The following is a 22,461-nucleotide window of genomic DNA, read 5'->3' as shown; positions in this document are numbered from 1 at the left end:
AATTTGGAGGGCACCTTGAAAATGTGTCCTCTACAGTTCTGTTTAGCTTTGACCTAAATTTCTGAAAGTTATACTTGTTTCCCTACAATTCCAGCTCTGATTCAGCTTTAGCATTTCACTAATTACTGCCTGATTTGAGACAGATGAGCAATATTCCTCACTTGCCCTGCTCTGTACAAGCCAACTTCTTTCAGAGCCCTACAGGAAAGTCACCATCAGTTCAACACCACTGGAGTCAGGGTTTGAGGAACCCTGGGAAGGGCTGAAGGAGTTTTGCTCTGACCTGGCTGCTTTGCTGTGCTACGCAGAAGGAGGGAACAGGAGAGAAAATCCTCTTCTTCATGTGGATTTAAATAAATATGGGACAGGGCATTTTTTTGTCCCTTTTCTGTACAGCCAAGTGGTATTTTTTGCCACCATTTGGTAAAGGAGGAAGCAGCCACAGAACATCCTCAAACTGCCTCATGTCACCTCCTGCCATTTCAGGAACACACAACGCACAAACCGTTCCAGTCTGCAGGGCTGAGTTTGACTTGACAGTATTAAACAAAAAAACCAAACAACTAAAAAATATAAAATAAAAGCACGGTTAGGGATGTAGAACTGAAATTGGACTTCTGACACGATAGGTTGCAAATAGGTTTCCAAGGAACAGCAGCACTTCATTGTGCATGACACTTCCAAGGCTGACAACTTGGCTCTGCAGCTCGACAATTTGCGGTCTACAAAGGATTTAGCTCCAAGCAAGAACTCGCTCCTTGCTGATATGAAATATTGAGTTATTTGCCGATTCCTTTTCTATTTGGGTAAATTAAATGAAATCACTATCAAACAGCATCTGTTAAACCTGCATATTATGAAGGTTTTCAGAGCAGCTAAAGCTTTAATTTGAGAATGATTACAGCACGGAGTAAAGCTTGTAATGCTCTGTGACATGACAACAGGCAAACAACAAATTACATGGTGGATGTTAGCAAAACATAGTAATTCAAATAAAGGTAGCAGCCTTGGAAGTCCTTGGATGAGGTAAGTTTGTAAGGGAAAGATCTTCAGGACATGAGGCAGTCAGTGATTGACTTGCTTTCCAGTGATATGTATGTTCCTGTTAGAAGCAGGTTTCAGGAAAAGCCAAAAATAACTCATTAGTGTTCTTTTTTCACACATTTGCCTCTTACTGGTTCATTTAATAACTTTAGTAGATAACAGACTCCATCCTACAAAGCTCTACTCCAAGCTGTTAAACACTATGGTGAAAAATTTACTGGCATGGCTTCATTTCCCAGGTGCCTCAGGACACAGAATCCCAGAAGGGTTTGGGTTGGAAGGCACCTTAAAGCTCATCCAGATCCACACCCTGCCATGGGCAGGGACCCCTTCCACTATCCCAGGCTGCTCCAAGCCCCATCCAGCCTGGCCTTGGGCACTCCCAGGGATGGGGCAGACAGGGCTGTAAACAACAGGGTCTCCAGTCCTGTCTGCCATGACCTCTAGGGCACGTAAAGAAAAGAGGCTTGGGCTTTATCAAATAAATTTTCTTGTTCACAGCAACCATGACTTCACGCTGGAGAAAATATAAAGTGGTAAAGAGCAAAACTGCCAGGCTTGAGTGTTTCTCCAAGGCTTTGCAGGGCTGTGGGTGCAGTATTAACTCCCAAAAGTCCACAGGGATGAATCCATATCTGCACAGCACCTTCACCTGCTGTGGCAAACACTCTCACGACACTGTGGTTCCTCCATCCAAACCATGACTCCAGCAGCCAAGCTTTGGGTGGAAAATAAAAAAACATCCAGACTCACCTCCTCCCACCTCTTCTACTTAAAATATCTCTGAACTGACAACCCAAATGCATTCATGACCACTTCATCCTCATTTGTTCCTGTAAAAATCTTGTCCATGGCCTTACCTAGCACTTTTCTCTCCCAGGCATTCATTCACTCAGGTATTTACGGGAGGGAAAAGCATCCTACTCAGTCTTCATTTTGCAAGCTGAGCTCTGCTTACAAGGCAGATCCTCCTTCCCCCAGGCAGAGCTGCTGTCCTGGGGAGAGCTGAAGTGATTCATTTTGGCTCAAACACCCTGGGGTAACCAGGTAATGGGTGCCCACCTGCAGACAAGGCTGATCTTGCCCCTCTCTAGTGTTCAGTATCCACAGGCTGGTGACAAACCACTGCCTTTGGTGAGTGGGTGACTCTCTTCAGTGTCACCATGTGAGGGGGTGAACAGTGGTGGCAAAACCTCCCCTTTCAGGGGTCCCAGCTGAGACAGAGCTTGAAAATGGTCCATGAGCACTACAGGAGAACTCCCACCCCACCTGGCATCACTCAGACCCCTCTGACCCAACCGCGGTCTCACCACTGCAAAATCCCACTCCACAGCCCTGTGCAGGCTCTGCACAGCCAGCTGCCAAACACATCCTGAGATGTTTGGAAAAGGGATGGGGAACAGCAGAGGAAGCTCTGTGACACCTCCTTCTCCCCAAATCTCCCCTTTTCTGGCTCTGTGATAATCTCAGGGAAAAACGTGGCCACCTCATGAGAGACAGAGAGGCCAGCAGGCTGTGGGTGCTCCCTGGGGTGCAGCCCCCATTTGGGGCAGGATTTGGGGGGAACCAAACCAAAGGGAAGGGGTTCTCTGCACCCAGCAGGAGCTGGGAGCCATCTGAACAGCAGGATTTACTTACACTTCATCCACAGCGTGCAAAATCTCCGAGCAGAAGAGGAGCCATATGGAAACGGTTTTGTGACAGGAATTTCAGCTCAATAAATCCATAAATTTGGCCTTATCTTTCTCTGCCATGTTCAAGGGTGTGTGTGTGTGCTCGTGTTGGGGAATGGGGGGGTTGCCTTCAAAACTGATGAATATGTTAAGATATACAAGAAAAGAAAAGCAACAATCAAACCCAAAGGTAGCATTGCTGTTCTGCTTGAGAGGGTGCTTAGAAACCTGAAGGGCAGGATGAATGAATCAGCCTGTGATAAGCCAAAAGGAGATAAAGAGAAGACTTTTTTGTAGAATAAAACATGTAATGCAGGCCAACTCTATATGCAACTTGATGAGCAATAAAATGTTAGAATTAAATCACAATTAAGTTCCTAACCTATGTCATCACCATCATTGTGCAAGGAGCAGCCAGGGATCTAGGAGGCCAAAATCATGTTCAAAGCTGTGATTCAAAGTGAACTTCACACCTCAAACATGTGTTATATTTAAAAGTCTGTCATTAAGCAATTCCCAAAGCTGCTTTTGGAAATAGGAATGAACACAGTGACCCAAAACACCATCCTGGGGTCTGTTAAATTGCCTTTACTGTGTGTCTTTAGCACAGGACTCACCTTCACAGGATTTGGCATCTGCCTTCAGCTGGTAGCCTGGCTGGCACTGGCACTTGTAGTGGTCCTCACTGAGCTGAACACAGTCCTGCTCACAGCCCCCGTTGTTAATGCTGCAGGAATTGACAGCTGGAGCCAAGGAAGCAGGGAAGGAAAGCACATCAACAACCTGGGAGGACCTATTTCCTATTTTAAATACATAAATGACAGCAGAAGCAGGCAAACCTCGCTGAGCAGCTTTCAGAATTGCTCCTGTGCCCTCCCTTGTGCTCAGGGAGCCTGGCTGACAGCATCCCACACCAGTGAAAACCTGATTCACAGAGTCTGACACTGTCCCACACCAGTGAAAACCTGATTCACAGAGCCTGACACTGTCCCACACCAGTGAAAACCTGATTCACAGAGCCTGACACTGTCCCACACCACTGAAACCCTGATTCACAGAGCCTGACACTGTCCCACACCACTGAAACCCTGATTCACAGAGCCTGACACTGTCCCACACCAGTGAAATCCCAATTCACAGAGCCTGACACTGTCCCACAGCAGTGAAATCCCAATTCACAGAGCCTGACAGTGTCCCACACCACTGAAACCCTGATCCACAGAGCCTGCTGACACAGCCCCACACCAGTGAAACCCTGATTCCAGGGAGAGGCAGGTGAGATCTGAGGGCTGTAATGCTGACTGAAGCACAGCACCCTTTGATCTGACAGCACCAAATCCACCAAGGCAAGGAGGGGACAAAAGAACAGCCCTGCTGGCACTTGCTCATTGATTATCTTTTTCTATTCCTTGCCTTCATTGATTAAAAATAGTAATTGTGGTTCAGGCTGATTTCCTCAGCCTCATAAATAAAAAAAATTCAAATAACAGGAGCCACAAGCCCTGCAGAACACACACAGAAAACCAGAGGAACAGAGGGTCCTCTGTACATCTTTAGAGATGCTGCTTCTTTCACCCCAGCAAATTAATATTCTTTTTTGTTCAACACATATCCCTGGCCTCTGGAGAAACATTTCTCCTCCTGACAAAACATGTTAACACACACCCACACCTATTCACAGGCTGCATGTAAAAATAAGAGTGATGGTTTGACTCTGCTATTGTGCTGTGCTGATGGGTGTGTGTGTGTGTGGCTGTATTGAGACTTCCACAGCAGGGATGTAGTATGGACAGATTTAAATGGATATTAGGAAGAAATTCTTGACTCTGAGGGTGGGCAGGCCCTGGCACAGGTTGCCCAGGGAAGCTGTGGCTGCTCCTGGATCCCTGGAAGTGCCCAAGGCCAGTTTGGATGGGGATTGGAACAATTTGGGGTAGTGGAAAGTGTGGGAAGGGGTGGGGCTGGATGAGCTTTAAGGTCCTTTGCAACCCAACCATTCTGGGGTTCTGTGTTCTCTATGGGCAGCTGGAAAGATTACTTGGTCCATCATGGGATGCACCAAACTCTGAACTCAATTAAGTCAGCAAAGAGCTTTTATAGTTATTTACTCTTAATAATTTTAGCAATATTTGTCTTTCTTGATGTATCTGTAACAGACATTAGTAAATGTTAGCTGCAAAACCCACTACAGGACTGTTTCACCCTCTGCCACCAATTAGCACACACTGAGTTTGTGCAGCCAAGTATGTGTTAAAAAGACGAAAAGAAAAGCAAATTTTTACATTCTCCTGGCTGCACACACAGCAGGAGGCACCTCAGAGCCCAGAAACCTGACCCTGGCTTCTGATCCCCACCTGTGCCCAGGAGCCTCCTGCCCTGCCACAGACAGGCCCTGAAAGCAGCTCCAGCACACCCCACACACTCTGGGCTCCCAGCTCCCTGCACATTTGCATCCAAAAACCTGTTTTTCAGCAGGAATATTCAAATAAGATGAAAATATTTCAGGAGACGAAAAACATCTTAAATCCAAGTGACAGAATATACATGTTGGCTTTTTAAAAGTGCCATTTTCTCCCTCAGTTTCTGGGCAGGAGCCAATCTGGCTGCGACGGGGAGATAACAGCAACCTGTCATGGTGAGGGTTTGGGAGGCTCTGAAGGTGGGAGGGGACAGGTGTGAAACCCACGAGCCCCAGTTTGGTGTGTGGCTGTGCCAGCTGCCAGGGGTTGCCCTGGAGCAGGCAGGGCAGGTTTGTCACCAGGCTGGATCCCTGAGAGGAGGAGCCAGACTGAAGGAGAAGAGCCCCAGGGACAGGACGGGGCTGTGCTGGTGGCTGCCAGGCACCAGCAGCGCCTCTGTGAGCACAGAGAGACTTGGCATCTCCTGGATATGGCTCCAGCTGTCACCAAGGGGCTGTGGCTGGAGGGATGGGCACCTGCACAGGCAGAAATATGGCCTGACATTCATTTTCCAAAGATTTACTCTCGGAATTTGGTAGGAACCCAGCCCTGATGTGGATTCCAGACAGGCTGGGGGTGATGCCAGGTGATGCCAAGAGAGGGAGGGGGTATCTGGGAAGGGGGGCAGTGGTGGGAGACAGTAGGTGAGAAACACAAGGATCACAGAATGGTTTGGGTTTATCCTAAAGATCATCTCATTCCATCCCCTGCCATGGGCAGGACACTCCCACTGTCCCAGCTTGTTCCAGCCTGGCCTTGGCCACTTCCATGGATCCAGGGGCAGCCACAGCTGCTCTGTGCCAGGGCCTCCTCACCCTCACAGGGAACAGTTCCTTCCTAATAGCCAGTCTAACCCTGCTTTCTGTCAATTCAAAGCCTTTTTGCCTTGTCCTGTCACAATATGCCCTTGTAAAAACTCCCTCTCCAGCTCTCTTGTAGGCCCTTGGGTGATAACAGTTAAGAAATACACATTTCTAAACCCATTATTTTTTATAATAAAGGTGATATTTTTACGAAGAGCTAGCTCTGAAGCCATAGTTAGACACATGCATAGACACCATGGGGTTAGAACATGCAATCTCTTCCAACCTGTGTTTCACATAACCTTAAATCCAACCTTGGCAGTGACAAGAAATGTAACTTCAGACATGCAGGGCTTATATTTACATTGGAAAACACAGATTATAGAGTAGTAGAGACGTTTTCTTTGTTGCTTTCTCAATATAGAAGAGCCTTAGTGTGCTAAAATCTCCATAAAAAACCTGCATCTCAACAGCTTCTCTACATAAAGCAGACATCAAAGGTAACAGCTGGCACCAGAGATGAATCAGGGTCTAATGGCTGTGCCCTGTTTCCACTTCTATGAGTTCAAACAGGAATAAATTCCACCGAAGACAATGAATCTACAACAGTCCAAACCCACAGCCTGATACCACAATAAACATGTTCTTTCTGAGTTTCAGCTTTTCAGATACCAGCTGGTTAAACTCCAGCGAAGTCAAACTCATTGCATTAACATAATGAAGGCATTACAAACAAAGCAAACAAAAAACTTGGACAGGGTTGCAGTGAATATTTGGTCTGGCACGTGTGTTTATAAATTAATTCAATGCTGAGCAAAATTTGTAGGACCAAAAAGCTGAAAGAAGAAAAGGAGCATTGAAAGAGATGGGATTTTATTATGGCAGAAAGCACTCGGTAGCATCAAAGGATGCAGAAATTAAATAGTTTATTCTCACACACTGGTCATTACTGAACAAGACAACCCACTCTGAGCAGAGTATGAGTGGAGTTCTCTGCCTTAGAGTACGAGCAGAAGTTTCCAATGAGAGCAGGAAGAATGGCAAAAGCAGATTTATTTCCTCTCCCCACGTATTTTAAGGCTCATACTGGCAGAGGAGGGATGGACCACCAGCAACAAGTCAGGATCCCAAACACCCTGTGCTGATGTGGCAGGAGGGCAGATTTAATGCAAAACTTGTGGCAGCAGCTCAGTAATATTCCATGATCACATGAGGAAGTATCTCATCCCAGGTTTTTGAGTCTTCAGATGTAAGCTGAATATCTTTTAAGATGATAGATCCACTTCCTTATGTATGGGAGATTTCCAAGCCATCCAGGCTGCAAAATCTGCTTCCCCTCAAATGATTTTGGCACTTTTGTTCCCACAAACACGGGGTTGCCAAAAAAGAAAAGCAGGACGTGGAAAGAATGAACCTAACAGCAATCTGGGCTGGGCTCCTCTGAAAAGCCTGTCTGGAGGGACTCTTGTTTCTTATTTCTGCAGCTGAGATAATCACCTTCCATAAACAGCTCAGTGCCAGAATGGGGTCCCTTTTCTTTCTCAGCATGCAGGAGAGATCCTTACATCCTCTGAAGTATCCATGGAATAAATAGCACTGCTAATCCAAGCCTGTTTGAGATGCTGGGTGTTCTGCTGAGCTGCACTGGGTCAGAGGAGAGGGGCATTTGTGGTTTGCTGCTCATCAGATGAGTGATGAAAGCTGAATGTGCAGCCTGGTGCTGCACAAGGGGCAAACCCTCCATCCCCAGCAAGCAGCTACAGCCCAGGTCCTGATCCTGGGCACTCCTGATTTATATGGAATGCTTCTCCCTGTCCTCATCAATTAGTAACTGTCTTGTTCTCCAATGCATGAGAGCTTATTGTATCCATTTGTTTTGGTGTCTTGTCTAAACAGCTGGAACAGGGCTCAATATCCTCCCTCAGTATCTTGCACATCCATTATTATGATAGCAGAGCTCTCTCAAACTCCTGCCTCCCATCTCAGGATTTATTTTTGTTTCTCCTTGATAGTTTCTGAGACATTGCAAACAAAGCTGGTCACTCTATGAAGTACTTTGAATAACTTCTTGAGAATATTTACATTTACAAAATGAAAACTTGTTCTCTGGTATTGTTCACAGCTTGGACAAAGCTAAACTGAGCTTGCTGATTATGTGAGGCAAGAAAAAACCTAATTATTTTGTGTCCACAGAAAATTTTACATATTACACAAGTAAATTCATTTAATTGCCATTAACGTCTACTTTTTGCCTTTATCACACAGTTCTTTTTCTCTTTTTTCCCCCCAAAGTCCCTTTAGTCTCCTTTTCATATAAAAATCCCTCTCCACCACAAATGGGACTATTCAGAGGGAGTAATGCAGCTCAAACAACACATCTTTCACTTCTGGGTCTTCCCTAGTCAGATCTGATCTGAGCAAGATTAATTTCTCTTTTAATCCAAAGAAAACCACAATTGCTTCTAGTTAATTATGAATCACTCTGCTTTTACATGATTTTTTCCCCTCTCACTATGGTGTTCCCTTGTCCACTCCTTCACCAACTAAGACTGAGACTTCATCACATTTTTATTTGCACTTAATTACAAAACACTGGAAGTCTCTGTATGTGATAAACCCAAAAAACCTAAAAGAATAAGTTTTAAAATAAAAAAAAAAAAATCCATTATTCCCACAGCTTGAGCACTGGTACCTCCTGTGTCCTGGTGGCACCAGGGAATGTGTTGCTGTGATAATTCCAGCAATGACTGATGACATCCCTGGCTGAAGTTCAGCACAACCAAGGGACTTTGTGCAGGAACTGAGGCAATGCCCAAACTGTGAGTGAACTTATTCTGCAGATGTGGTCTGACTGTACTTAACTGTTCTTCCCATATTACCTCAAATCAGGATTAAAAATTTAAACAAAAGGTGCCCTTTTCTTCTTCCCAGATGAAAGAACATTTTAATCCTTTCTGCAGAATGCAAAAATTTGACTTTTGTACTGATTTAAACACAATGCAAAAACTGTGTATTTCATATTATTGTTTTTAACAACAAGCAGAATTAACTCAGGTGTGCCTTGTTTCAGATTTTAGAGTCCAACCTAAGAAACACAGAGTTTATTTTTGCAATTCTCTCCACACAAACAGGCAATGTGTCATGGCTGAGCTCCATGGTGCTCTCATGGACACGAGCACACACAGGGTGACTCCACCCTGTAAATCACAATCATTTACCCTGGACACAACCTCTAAACTCACCAAGTCCCAGAGCAGTGCTGGGATGTGCCACAAAGAAAAAACACTGAGAATTTAAAAAATGTCATTTGAAATGAAGACACCCTAAGCTCTTCAGTGCCTCCTGCAAAAGAATTTTCGTCAACATGAGACACCATCAAAAACAAAAAAAAATGAAAAAAAATAAAGAGTAATTTTGGCTATACCTGTATACTCACAGGCTGCTTGAACCAGAGTGGGTAATATATTTAGTGAAAACTCAGATTGGAGAGTCTAGAAGATTTTGCAGTTAGAGAAAAGCCAGAGTTGGAGGATGAGAGGGTTCCTTACTGAGGCAGGTGCGGCCGTCGGCGTGAAGCTGCAGTGTTGAAAGGGGAGTTCTTTCAACAAAAAAACCCCAAAAAATAAACAAAATAAAGAGTAATTTTGGCAATACCCGAACCCTCATAGGCTGCTTGAACCAGAATGGGTAACGATATTTTGTAAAAATTCAGATTGGAGAGTCAGAAGGCTTTGCCAGATGTTGGGAGGATGAGAGGGTTCCTTACCGAGGCGGGTGCGGCCATTGGCATGGAGCTGCAGTGTTGAAAGGGAGGTTCTTTCAACAAAAAAACAAATAAAGAGTAATTTTGGCAACACCTGAACCCTCACAGGCTGTTTGAACCAGAGAGGGTAATGATATTTAGTGAAAGCTCAGATTGGAGAGTCAGAAGGCTTTGCAGTTAGTTGAGAGGGTTCCTTACCGAGGCAGGTGCGGCCGTCGGCGTGGAGCCGGAACCCCGGCTGGCACTGGCACTGGAAGGAGCCCTGGGTGTTGGCACAGCCCTGCTGGCAGCCCCCGTTCAGCACCTCACACTCGTCCACGTCTGCAGAAGGAAGGGAGGGACACGGTGAGGGGATTGCAAGAGAGCCTGGTTCTCCTGCAGGGCTCATCCAGAATGCAGGGAGCGCGGGCTGGGTTGTTGTTTACTTCGTTTTGGCAGCAAAGAAAAGGGGAATTTGAAAAGTGGAATTTTATGGTGTTTTTCCAAGCTCCTGCAGGCACTGCCTCTGTAGTCTCTGCTTCTGAAGTCGTGGTTAATTAGAGTGATTTGTGACATGGCTGTTTCATTGAGGCCAGGAGAAAAATACAGAGGAAGAATTAGGGTTAGATAACACATCCAAGCCAGTAGGAACTGCTGGTCAAACTTTTGGCTTTTATAAAAACTTGCTCTATGAACATTTCCTTTTGCATCAAGCCTTTAATCCTATTGTTCTTGGGGGTACAAGCAGGTAAAACTGACATGAGTGGAAAACAGACACATTCTCCATCACCATTACATTTTCAACCATGGATAGCACAGAGAGCTTAAAGAGAAAACTTTAGAAGAGTGAGGAATTTGTGCTGCATTTTCTGTGCCCCTTGCCATACAAACATAGAATCACAGAATGGTTTGGGCTGGACAGGACCCTAAAGCTCCTCTCATTCCAACCCTGGCCATGTTCAGGGACATCTCCCACCATCCCAGGTTGCTCCAAGCTTTGTCCAGCCTGGCCTTGGACACTTCCAGGGAAGGGGGAAAACATTGTGCCTTGTTCTTCCTTGTGCTCACCTAAACTTTCCATAGCATCTTCTCATAAAACCTCCCAGAAAAATGATGTGAGCTCCTGCTGATATCTTTTCCAAAGCTAAGCAGGCATCATTCCATATTTCAGGGATTTTAGAGGATTACATTCGGTCAAATGAAGAGGCAAACAAGCATTAAACCAGCTTGAGAACACTGCTGCAAAGTTCCAGCTGAAAATGATGGACAATGATGGACAAAGATCAAGAAGAGTTTAAGTAAACAGGTGAAGGTCTAAGACAGAATCATAAAAAACTGAATTTCCAGAAGTACCACATAAGCAGTTTCTGCACCTCTTCAGCAACCCTGGCCTACTGTAAATAGCATTTGATTGACATGTTGACACCATTACCTTAAAAATCAACATGGGGTCGTTGGAAATAAGGGTCAATTAGTCCATTCCCTGAAAAAAATCCACCTGGCAGATATTTGCTTAGATTTTGTCTCTCCTTTCCTTAGCAGTCCCCAGGGATAGCAGCTCCACCTCCCACCATCTCCCCCAGGGGTGATTCTTGTCCCAAATTATCCAAATGCCAAAGATATTTTCTTCCCCAAGTCAAGCCTCCCTCCTGCAACAGACATCTCTGAAACCCCCCCCGCTTTCAACACTGCAGCCTCCTGCTGATTTAATTGCTCTTCAGATCATGTTCTGAAATTATCTAATGGGAGGCAAGTCCACAACTGCTCCTGTGGGGGAAGTGAAGGAATTTCACCCCCATATTGCTCTTGAGGAACAAGGGGTCTGGCTTTCATATCTTTGCTCTGGTTGTATCTGTTTTGCATTTAACTTTCATGGTTTACATATTTTTTTAATGCTTTTATGTTTATTCCATTTTAGAAAATCTAATCACAATTAACCGAAAGAGGAAGCTTTAAAGAAGACTTGGAAATGCACAACATCCCACTCCTGAGGAAATGCATTTATGAAGTTCAATTTTAATACTTCACATGTGAATTCCCCTCACCTAAAATGAAGTCCTGGTGTTGACTGGTGTTTAAATTCAGACCATTTGCTAACATGCACCACTTTTTGATCCTTCTGCTGTATTTGTTGTTTTATTAGACTGTATACTACATACATGTCCTGCTGCCTGGAGACATCTGGAATATGCTTTTTTGAAACAGAAATTTTGCCTTTTAAAATGTAAACAGTAAACAGAAAATGTTATTCACCTTGTTTAATTCCATGCCGCTAAGAACCAGACTGCTGAAAAATGCCAGGACGAAATCAGACCCAGGAAACCCTTTGTACGGAGTGTCAGAGAAATAAAATAAGCAAAAAGACTCAGAAAAATAGAACAAGGAAGCAGCTGAACCACATAGTACACCACATTCCAGTATTTATACCTCAATAAACTCAAACACTGGGAGCTTCAGTATTTTAATTTTATAGGCTACGATCAGCTGGAGAATTTCTCTCATATACCAAACACAGTTTTAAGTTCGGATATTGGCACTTACAAAGGAGAAAAAACAGTCCAGCTAATAAAAATGAGCTGGGAGTTAGTGATATTTGTTAGCCTCCATTTGGAGATTTAGAGGAATGGCTTGGTTTATGGGGAGCTCTGCACCCAGCAGCAGCTCTTCCCTGAGCAGCATTTCCCTCGTGCTGGCACATCCCAGAGCAGTGGTATTGCTGAAAGGCAGCACAATTCAATGCAAAATAAAAGCTCCTAAACCGCTTGTGCCCATGAGCAAGACCCAGCCCCAGCCTGAGCCTCCCTGCAGCAAGAGGAGGCGAGAGCAGGAGCTGAAAATGCAGCTCCACGACGCCACATCAACAGCAAAGCTGATGACAGATGATCCCTTCCAGCCCCAGACTTCCTCTGCAAGATCAATATTTTAAGGATTATATGCTGAAAGATTCCTTCACATCCAGCAGATAAAATCAAGAGAAATGCAAGGCGCAGTCGCCTTTCCACGTCTCCTCCATCTCAAGGCCAGGAAACAGCTTCGCCCCCAGTTACAGCAGAAAAATTCCCTAATTATTTTGTCTGTAGAGCAGTCTGCAAAGCAGACACTGATCTAAATGCCTGAACTGCATTTGGAAGTTTTAAATGTCTAAACTATTTGGACTTTCACATTTTAATTGCTGTACTAGTAAAGGACACATGTAGCAGCAAAAGAACAGCTTCTGCTTTTGTAGGTACACAAGTGGACATATTTTTTCTACTTGACTACAGAAAGATGAAATTATTCTAGAATAGAAGATGTATAAAAATATTTAAAAGCATTCTTGAAATATGAAGCCCTTCCATTTCAATTCTAGACCATCACAGGATTAGGGAAGATTGTATCTGCATCTGTGATTAAATTTGGATTAGTTTCCAGCGCAAATCAAACTGAAACACCTTCCTGCTCGAATTTCTATAGTTACAACCCAGGATGCTTATCTGAATAACCTGAATTTCAAGCCACTTATGGCTTGCTTATCACAAGCCAGGCTGTGATGAAAGCAGCTGCATCCCCACAAGACAGAGGGAGAGCAATTCCTGGAGACAAGAAGGAAAGTGAGAGCTGTGTGCTGTCCCCAGGCTGTTTTGCCAAGGAGATTACACTGCTGGGTGAACACAGCAGAGGTGGTGTGTGGATATTCCCCTTCTCACCTTCAGAACATTGCAGAGATGCTTTACAGCGCGGTTCCCCACTGAAGGTACCTTCCTGTGTCCTTGTTTGTTCACCTTTCACCAGGAATTACCTTATACTCAGTCAAACAAACCAAAGCCTGTGTGTTCCCAAGATATTTTAAAATATTTTTAAATATTTTAACCACATCTTTTTTAGCACCTCATGCGCCTGAGGGCTGTGCACTTGGACTGACCCTTCCTGCATGCCAACACCTCAAGTTCCAAACACAACAGAAGAGGATGTGATGTACGAATGCCCAACTCACTGCCAGCTCCTTTCCCTTTCCAAGGGCAGATCCCACAGGTGGAGTTGCAGGTTGTGAAATCCTCCACACTCCTGACTGAGGGCCCTGCTAATCATCAAGGAAGTTGGTCCCTAATTGACTTGATTAACCAAATTAAAAGTCCATTTGCCCTGCCCAAAACCTGTTTCAGTGCAGAGCTGTGTGACTGCTTGTTTGGAATTCAGGATTGTCACATTAGCAGCATTTTTCATATCATTATTAAAGTGCTCAGAAACAGCTATGATCAATCAGCTCCTCAAAAATACAGAGAGCAGTAATAAACATAGATAATTAGTGAACCTGCAATCATGGTTTTTATAAAGGAAGAAAGAAAGCAAGATCCTGCCAGAAATCAATTCTCTACTAACAGAAAGCTTTGCTTTTTAAGACCACTAAGAAATGCAAACAAGATACAGAACTGAACTCCAAAAAGAAAGAAAAACAGGATAACAAGCCTCCATTTTGACAATCCTGGATGGAGGAGAGATGATGTGCCAAAGGTATGCCAGGGATGGTGTTCTCACTGAGGAGGACACTGCCAAAAGCTTTATGTGACACAGGGTGACAGCAAGGTTAGCCTCTCATGGAGCTTCCCCCAGCCAGGGGCATTTCTGGAGGGTGACAAATGAACAGGCTTTCCCTCCTTTGACTATTGAAATTTGCAGATTGAGAACTGTTCAGAGTCAGGGTTTTCTGAGAGATAAGCAGACAAAAACCTTCCTTTTCCTAGCACCCAGGCACTGATGGAGAAAGAAACCAGAACTGGGCAGGACCAACCTCACCATTTAGAGCAGATATTGGGAACAATTTCGTCCTGGAAGGGGTCATAAAGCATTGGAACAGGCTGCTGGGGCAGTGATGGAAATGCCACCATCCCTGGACATGGCTTAATGGTGAACACACTGGTGGTGCTGGGCTGACTGCTGGACTTGATCTTGAAGGTCTTTTCCAACCTCAGGGGTTAAATGATTTCAAGATTGGTTATTTATTAAGTAGTTTTCAGCAAAATCTCTTCACTTTGTCAAGCAGAGAGCAACACAGAGAGGCAGAGACCAAAGAGCTGTGAGCATCACCTACCCCACAAACACCAGAATATGATGTTTTTCCATATGGATGGAAAGATTTCTGTCCAGCTGGGGGCTGATGTGAGAACCCATTCCTTGCTGGTACCTGCACACAGGGACCCAAACACAGCATCTGTGGATCTGGCCTAAATGACTTTCACTACACCCTTTTTATTAAATTCCTAAGAAATACGACATAAAACAGGAATGAATGACACACAAGCATTTCCTCTTTCCAGCCACCACAATCCCCCAGCCTGCTGCAGAAAGGATGAGACCAGCAGAAGCAGGGAAACACAAACCCCTACTTGGATTTACTCAGAGAATGGTTTATGCTGATGGTTTTAAAGTCAGATTATAATTAAAAATAATTACAATGATTATTTATTTTAAAAATCCAGACCAGAAAGAAGAAGCATGGTCTAGTTTTTGCAGCATTATCTTAAAATTCACTAAAATCAGGGTTTGACCCCTCTTTACCCAGGGAGCTCTGTGGGTCACTGATACCCACAAAATATTCACTAAAATCACTAAAATCAGGGTTTTAAAATTCACTTAAAATGAACACAAATTCACTAAAATCATGGTTTGACCCCTCTTTACCCAGGGAGCTCTGTGGGTCACTGATACCCACAAAATATTCACTAAAATCACTAAAATCAGGGTTTTAAAATTCACTTAAAATGAACACAAATTCACTAAAATCAGGGTTTGACCCCTCTTTACCCAGGGAGCTCCATGGGTCACTGATACCCACAAAATAGTCAATAAAATCACTAAAATCGGGGTTTTAAAAATCACTTAAAATTCACTAAAATCAGGGTTTGACCCCTCTGTACCCAGGGAGCTCTGTGGGTCACTGGTCCCCACAAAATATGGTGAGGATCAGTCAGGAATGATGGTGACAGAGAAAGAGGGAAGATTGGATCTTAAGTAAAATACCACAAGAAACCTTAAGAGTCTCTATTTAAAATTATCACAAGTGGATAAACTGTTCAACTCCAACACAGATTTGGAAATAAATTCCAACAATCTGGCTCACCCCTCCCTTGCCCCAACCAGCTCCCCCAGACTCTTCAGCTGCAGATCATTTCGTACATCTGATAAGAAAACTCTGATTGTTTGCTATTTAACGTGATATTTTAAATCAACAAAGATGCATGACAGTGCTTTGCCTTCTGTTATTTGTAACTACACTGTTACTACTCTCTTTTCTATATTCCAAAGGGTGTTTAAACCTCACAAAAGTTACGGAGTGAAAATATCATATGGTCTTTCCCCACTAATTACATGGAGGATTTTACACATTATTTAGTGTGTTTTTCAGTTAAATAATTTATGTACTCATGGGAAGGAAGGGAAACAGGCTTGGTTCCCAGACATTCTTAAGCTGATCACAAAAGTCAGAAATTATTCTATAAAGTAAAACTTAAAATAAATAAGCCTCTGTTATTGTTGTAAATATATATACATATATAAATTTATATATAAAAATTTATATAAATATATATAAATTTACCTATATATATATATATATATATATAGGTAAATTTATAACAGATTCAACTCACAGCTTCCTTTAAATCACAGAACTGCTCAAATCTCCAGCTCAGAAATGTCCAAAATTTGAAAAATCAGTGTGAATTCCCTCACAAAGCATGACATAATTTGCTCTTGCAGCAGAAGTTTTGAAGAGGATCTCTCCCCTTTTACTAACACAAAAATGATTTTCAGGGTTTGAAACTCCTGTTGCTAGCAAAATATTTGGCCATCTTTTCCACAATCAAAGAAGTTTTACATTGGTATTGACTCTAGGAAGGAAAATACAAGTTTGAAGTCTGGTCCAAAACAAAGCCTGAAATTAAAACAAAAAAGAAAAAACAAAACCAGCTCATATTAATAAAAAATGTATTTCTTTTTCTTTGAACCAAACCAAGCAGCAAAGATTGAGAAAACCAGTTTTGGGTGGCTGGGAAGTTTTAAACTGCAAAACTCCTGGTCTGGGGCTTTCTTTCTTTTTTTTTTTTTTTTATGCTTCACAAAACACCACAAACACTCCACAAGCTCCTTTGAGTGGTTTCCTAGAACCTGGCGTTAAAACACCTCCACGAAACAGCTTTCAGCATGGATGAATGTGCTCCTGCAGAGCCAGCTGGGTCATTTGGAACTGACAGTGCTTTTATTTTTGCTCCTCAGCCATCTGCTCTGCCCTTTGCTGGCCCCTGCCATGGATTAGATGGGCACCCCTTGTCTGAGCCAGCCGGGTCAGCCCCGACTGCTGCAGGTTCCTCACGGCCAGGTGTCCCAGGCAAGGCTGCTCCAACAGGATTGACTCATGGCACGGCTCCAGCAAGCCAAAAGGAGCTGGTTAAAAGGCAAGGTTAACGATTCCTCACCCAATTTAGCCCCTGCAAACTGGTTTCGCAACGGAGGAGCACCCTCGTTGGAGCAGACAGTTTTCTACCACATTTCTTCACCCAGGATAAAGGACAAAGCAGCTTCTACCAGCACACATTTTGCAGGCAAAGAAAGGTCATCTGAGTATTTACCTGCTCCTGAAAATGGGGAAGGTCAATAATGGCATTAGACCACCACAGTTTCTTTGTCTGTCAGTCTGTCCTCCAGCTCTCCCTGGAGATTTGGTCCATCATGGAGAGGCATCTTCTACCCTGTAGCTGGTACCCTGTCCTACACCTCATGTGCTTTCCCAGGTGCTTTTAAGGACTTCCAGCTGTGCCTGGGCCAGGTTTCACTTCTCTCCTTCTGGTTTCTCTCTCTCTCTACACAGGAAACACCAAAGGGTGGAAACCATAATGCTGTGAAACGTTGAACAGCAGAGTCATCAATGGGACCTTGTGCTAGGTAATAAATATTTATGTCCAGATCTGAAAGGAGAGGCATCTCCTGATGCCTGTTTTCAAGCGAAAAGGACAGAGGCATCTCGAAGGTATTTTTGACAGATCCATGGAGCAGGAGTGGCAGGAGCTGCCCCACAACCTGATTTTGGGGAGAAGACTTCTGTGAGTACTGCCCCATCCACCCCATCAAGTCTGAGACCTGGATTTCATTTCCTGGTCTGTCACTGGCCTTACTGGGGAGCAAAGAGATAATTAAATTGTCATGAGACATCATACAACCCTGTTAGTGGAGGCCACAGGTGACTGGAAAGAACAACATTCACCTGGCACAGATCCTGGTAATTAGAACTCGGTATGGCAAAGCCTCCATTCCATTCCATTCCATTCCATTCCATTCCATTCCATTCCATTCCATTCCATTCCATTCCATTCCATTCCATTCCCTCCTCCCCTCCCTTCAATATTCCTCTCAAGCTAAGACTGGCACCAGACAACCACTTGAAGTGGTGACTTGTTGCCCCAATGCCTGGACCCTGCCACCACAGTTCATTTCCCAGCTGTCCCCCAGGACAGAGATCTCCTGCACAGAGTGATGAGAAAAGAGAAAATTGGCCAATATTTGTGCTGCCCATTTCTGCTTACTCCCCATGCCTGACATGCCACTCTCTCACGAGATATTTAACAGTGGTTTAGCTCAATAAACATCCAAGAGCCCCTCATCCACAGCTCTAAATGCAAACCATATGCTGCAGATGAAAACCCTGAAGATTATAATTAGAACTGTCCATTCAATTTAAACAAAGTCAAGAATGAAAACTATTTCAAATTCAATAAACAGGCCATTTCAAAGTGTAGACACTGTGGAGGACAAGCTTAACAACTTAATTGACAGGTAAAGCTTAATTTCTAATCCTCATTTTGATATCATCTGTAGCCTCAGGAGTCAAAACACATCACTGCTCAGTGCTCAAAATATGCAGAGAAAATGAAAATGTCAGCTGAATGAAAAAAAAAAGGAGAAGCATCTGTTTGATAGCTGTGTAAGCCTGTGATATGTAAACTGCTTTGGAGTCAAGCAGCCCTAATTAGAGTTTCAAGGAATTCTTCATTAAATATACAGACAGAGACATATATATATATATATATATACACACACACACACACTTTAAGCAATTATTGAAACCAGACAATTTGCAGGAAAACCAGGCTATAGAATTAAAGCAAGGAACATGACAATTTCACGGCCAGACCTCAGACAACACTGTGATGTTTTCACACAGCCGTGCAGAAATACATTTTTCCATCTTTTCAATAAGCAGTTCTGTATGTTTTTCTCCACTCAAAGTATTTAAAGCAAAAAAAGAATGATCTTTTTTGGGATCTTGGTGTAGCACACAGCATCTCAGCAAAGCAAAGCCAAAAAGGAAGAGTGATGGGGTTACCAGCCCCCTCAGTGGGGTTACACTAATAGATATTTTGGCAACTGCACCCCCTTGACGACTCCAACTCCCGTCAAAATGAAACCCACACAGATGGACACAAACCCTCAGTGAAGAGCTGTGCCAGGATAAGTGAATGACCACATGAAATAACAAGGGAGTACAAGCTGAAGAATGACAAACCAGAGAAAAGGATAACTTAGGCTCCTAAAAAAAAAAACAAACAAAAAACCCAGCTTCATTAATGTTACTGCTTCCAGTAGAAAAGAGGTTAATGTACTGGCTGCAAACAGGAAAGTTAGAAGGAAACATTTTAAAGCCAAATATCAAAATTTCAGGTGATTTCTGCTTAGCAGAAAGACTTTGAGATCACCAGTATCAGCAGCTACTGCAAGATTTTCTGATGTGGGGTGGAACAGCAGAGAGAATACTTGTTACGGGTCTGTCAATTTTTGAATACAGCTCCTCAGCACAACCCAGCTGGGCCCTGCTGTGAGGTGGGAGGGTGGCAAAGGAGGAGAGGATCTCTACAAGGAGCTGCACTTAATAAGTGACAGCATGATACAGCCCAAGCTCCTTGTGTGGACTCAGCTCTGAGCTGTGTTAAGGAGGTTTATGTGTTGGGCCATCAGCATCTCCTCTCGGCAGGATGTGGCAGCTTGCAAGAGTAGTCCTGGAATAAAAAGAAGAAATGCCTGATGTGATGAGAACACCTGGATTTTGCTAGCAGCAATATTAACGCGCACTTGCTGAGCTCCGTGCCTCTGCCACGGCAGAATGCAGAGAAATGTGTTTTCCACACACAGCAGGTAAAACATGCACAAGAAAATTATAATCATGCAAACACCTTCATAATCCTGTGTTTCCAGCTTACAGCACATGTGCTGGCTGGAATACAGATGTGGTTTGTGACAGGGGGGGCACAGGCACCATTCAGCCTCCAAGCTCCCCCTCTGCCCCTCTGAAGCTGAGACCAGAGCACGAGCTCCTGTCCCTGTGTCACAGCTGGCTCTGGCACTGCTCTACAGCCATCAGCTCATGGGCTGCCTCTCCAGGTGCCACCACAAGCACTGATCCCCACAGGAGCCATCCCAGCTCCAGGACAATCTGAGATAAACTGCCAGGGAGCAAAGGACAGCATTTTACACAGGTTTTCCTGCTCTGCTTCCTTTATGACATAAATCACCTGTGACTCTGCAGAGGTTCTAGAAGAAGAGTGAAGTGACATGAACACATCCAAACCTATCCATGCCAACTCCCAGAGCTGGATCATAACCATCAATCACAGAATGGTTGAAGATCAACCAGTTCTAATTCCCCTGCCATGGGCAGGGACACCTTCCACGAGCCCAGGTTGCTCCAAGCCCTGTCCAGCCTGGCACCTTGAACTCTTTCAGACATTCCACGAATTCTCTGGGAAACCTGTGCCAGCGCCTCACAATCCTCACAGGGAACAATTTCTTCTCAGTATCTGATCTAAATCTGCCTTCTGTCAGTTTGAAACCATTTCTCTCTCTCTTATCACTCCATGCTTTTTCTCAAAGTCCCTCTCCAGCTCTCTTGGAGCCCCTTCAGGCATTGGAAGGGGCTCTGAGTTCTCCCCAGACACTTCTCATCTCCAGGCTGAGCCACCCCAACTCTCTCACCCTGTCTTTGTATCAATAATGCCACCAGGCAGGGAAGAATTTATTTTACTTCCTTTTTTCTTCCTCTTCCTGAGATTAAAATTCACATCAAATTAACCACTTGATTGCTCCATTTTTATTACTAGTTGTTTTTGAACTCCTTGGCTGACACTGAAGCCCTCTTGGGACAGGAGCTGTTCACAGGGTTCTCAGGTGGGCCTTTCACAGAGCTGGCGTGCAACAACAGCAAGTTCACTTCAAGTTGTTCTTCTAATATATCCCAGCTAAAGCCCTCAGGTGCTCCTGTAATTGAAGTTGGAGTAATCCAATATGATGTTGATCAAACTACTGATCTTTTAATAACGCAGTGTAGCTCTCCCAGCAGTTGCTATCTTGCTGACAGTCATGTCTGGATCGCTTCCTTTGGGCCAGGGCTTTGAACAGAGTTTCTGTTTGCTTTAGATTTTATCACAAATTGTTTTAAAGCTTTTTAGGGTTGTATCAGATGGCTCATAAAATCCACAGGCATTTCAATAATAAAAAAGAAAGAAAAAAAAAAAAAGGAGTTCTATGAGGTGTCCAGGTGAAGAACAGTATTAAATGCTCCCAAAGAGGAGCACAAACACCACTCAGGAGCTGTGCTCTTTCCCATCCCTGTACCTGCTGTCAGTTCTTGTTTACACAGCCTGTAGGCAAAGCTACAGAAAAATCTGTAGCCACTTTGCACAATACCCTCCTCTGAAAGGCAAATGTGCACATTTTTCCGCTCACAGTTTCCATTTAAAGTACAAATTTAAGGTTTTTCTAAGCCTTGCCTCTCCACACAAGAATAATTCAGCTGCAATTTGCATTTTCGATGTGCTCGAAATGAACACCAAGATGACTCATGTGCTGTTTATAAGATGCCTGTATTTGCTGGTAAATACCTTGCTACAAACAAGCTATAATTTAAGTATTCAGAAGTCTTGCTTCTGCATAAAATTACTACTAAGTGTAATTTTGGAGACCATGACCAGAGCTTCAATTTCAGGCTTGCAAAGCTCTTCCTACACAATGCTTCTTAAAAGTATGAGTGGATTTTCTTCTCTGATAACAGCAATCATTGTATCTCTGTAATTGCAGAAAAGATTACCTGGCTTTTAATTCACATTAGTCAGCTCCAACAATACCCTGCTTCTTTCCTTTCCTTCAAAATAAACTAATTATTGTCAATCAGCCCACTGGAATGTTAACATTCTCTATAACCTGCCTTTCAGATGTAGTCATACATGCAAAAAACTAGATAATATAAACTAATCAGAGCCCTAGAAATATCTCAAAACATATTTGTACTCCAGTCTATCATTTTTTGTCACATTATTTCCAAATATTATCTTTCATGTGGACTATAACAGCCTTTTCTATGAGGCTTTCCATCTAGCTATTCACAGCTCCCCCGTTAATTAAAAGCATTGAGTACCTGAGTAATATGGCAAACACTGCAATACTTCTGAACTTTAGATGTTTTCCACTATCAAAAGCTGATCAATACTGCTTTATACATCAAGTGGTTTGGACAAAGAAAACTCTCCAGGGCATGTTTTTTTTTGCCCATGCCCAACTTTGTTGTGCAAAACTCGGGGAGGAACCATGGAGGGGGTGACAGCCGCTGCCCCTGCACATCCCACAACCTGAAGGACATTCCTTCCCAAGGATAATGGCAAGTTGAGGTTCCTGCTCCATATTTTCTCCCAGCTGGTGGAGCTGGAGGAAGACAAGGTAGC

General features: G+C 43.7%; 1 protein-coding gene across 1 annotated transcript in view; it reads right to left on the bottom strand.

The window, feature by feature from the left end:
- LOC132077649 (multiple epidermal growth factor-like domains protein 6) overlaps positions 1–22,461 on the bottom strand; it is a 189,718-nt gene that overhangs the window by 57,047 nt on the left and 110,210 nt on the right. Inside the window, exons 6-7 of the mRNA XM_059479473.1 lie at positions 9,941–10,063; positions 3,335–3,460 (exon numbers count right to left, since the gene is read on the bottom strand). Coding sequence (XP_059335456.1) covers positions 3,335–3,460; positions 9,941–10,063 — 249 coding nt within the window. The remainder of the gene's footprint in view (positions 1–3,334; positions 3,461–9,940; positions 10,064–22,461) is intronic.

Source organism: Ammospiza nelsoni, chromosome 10 (genome assembly GCF_027579445.1).
Source record: "Ammospiza nelsoni isolate bAmmNel1 chromosome 10, bAmmNel1.pri, whole genome shotgun sequence".
NCBI classification, from domain to species: domain Eukaryota; kingdom Metazoa; phylum Chordata; class Aves; order Passeriformes; family Passerellidae; genus Ammospiza; species Ammospiza nelsoni.
The sequence above is the reverse complement of the archived record's forward strand: the minus strand, read 5'-3'. Positions and strand labels throughout refer to the sequence as shown.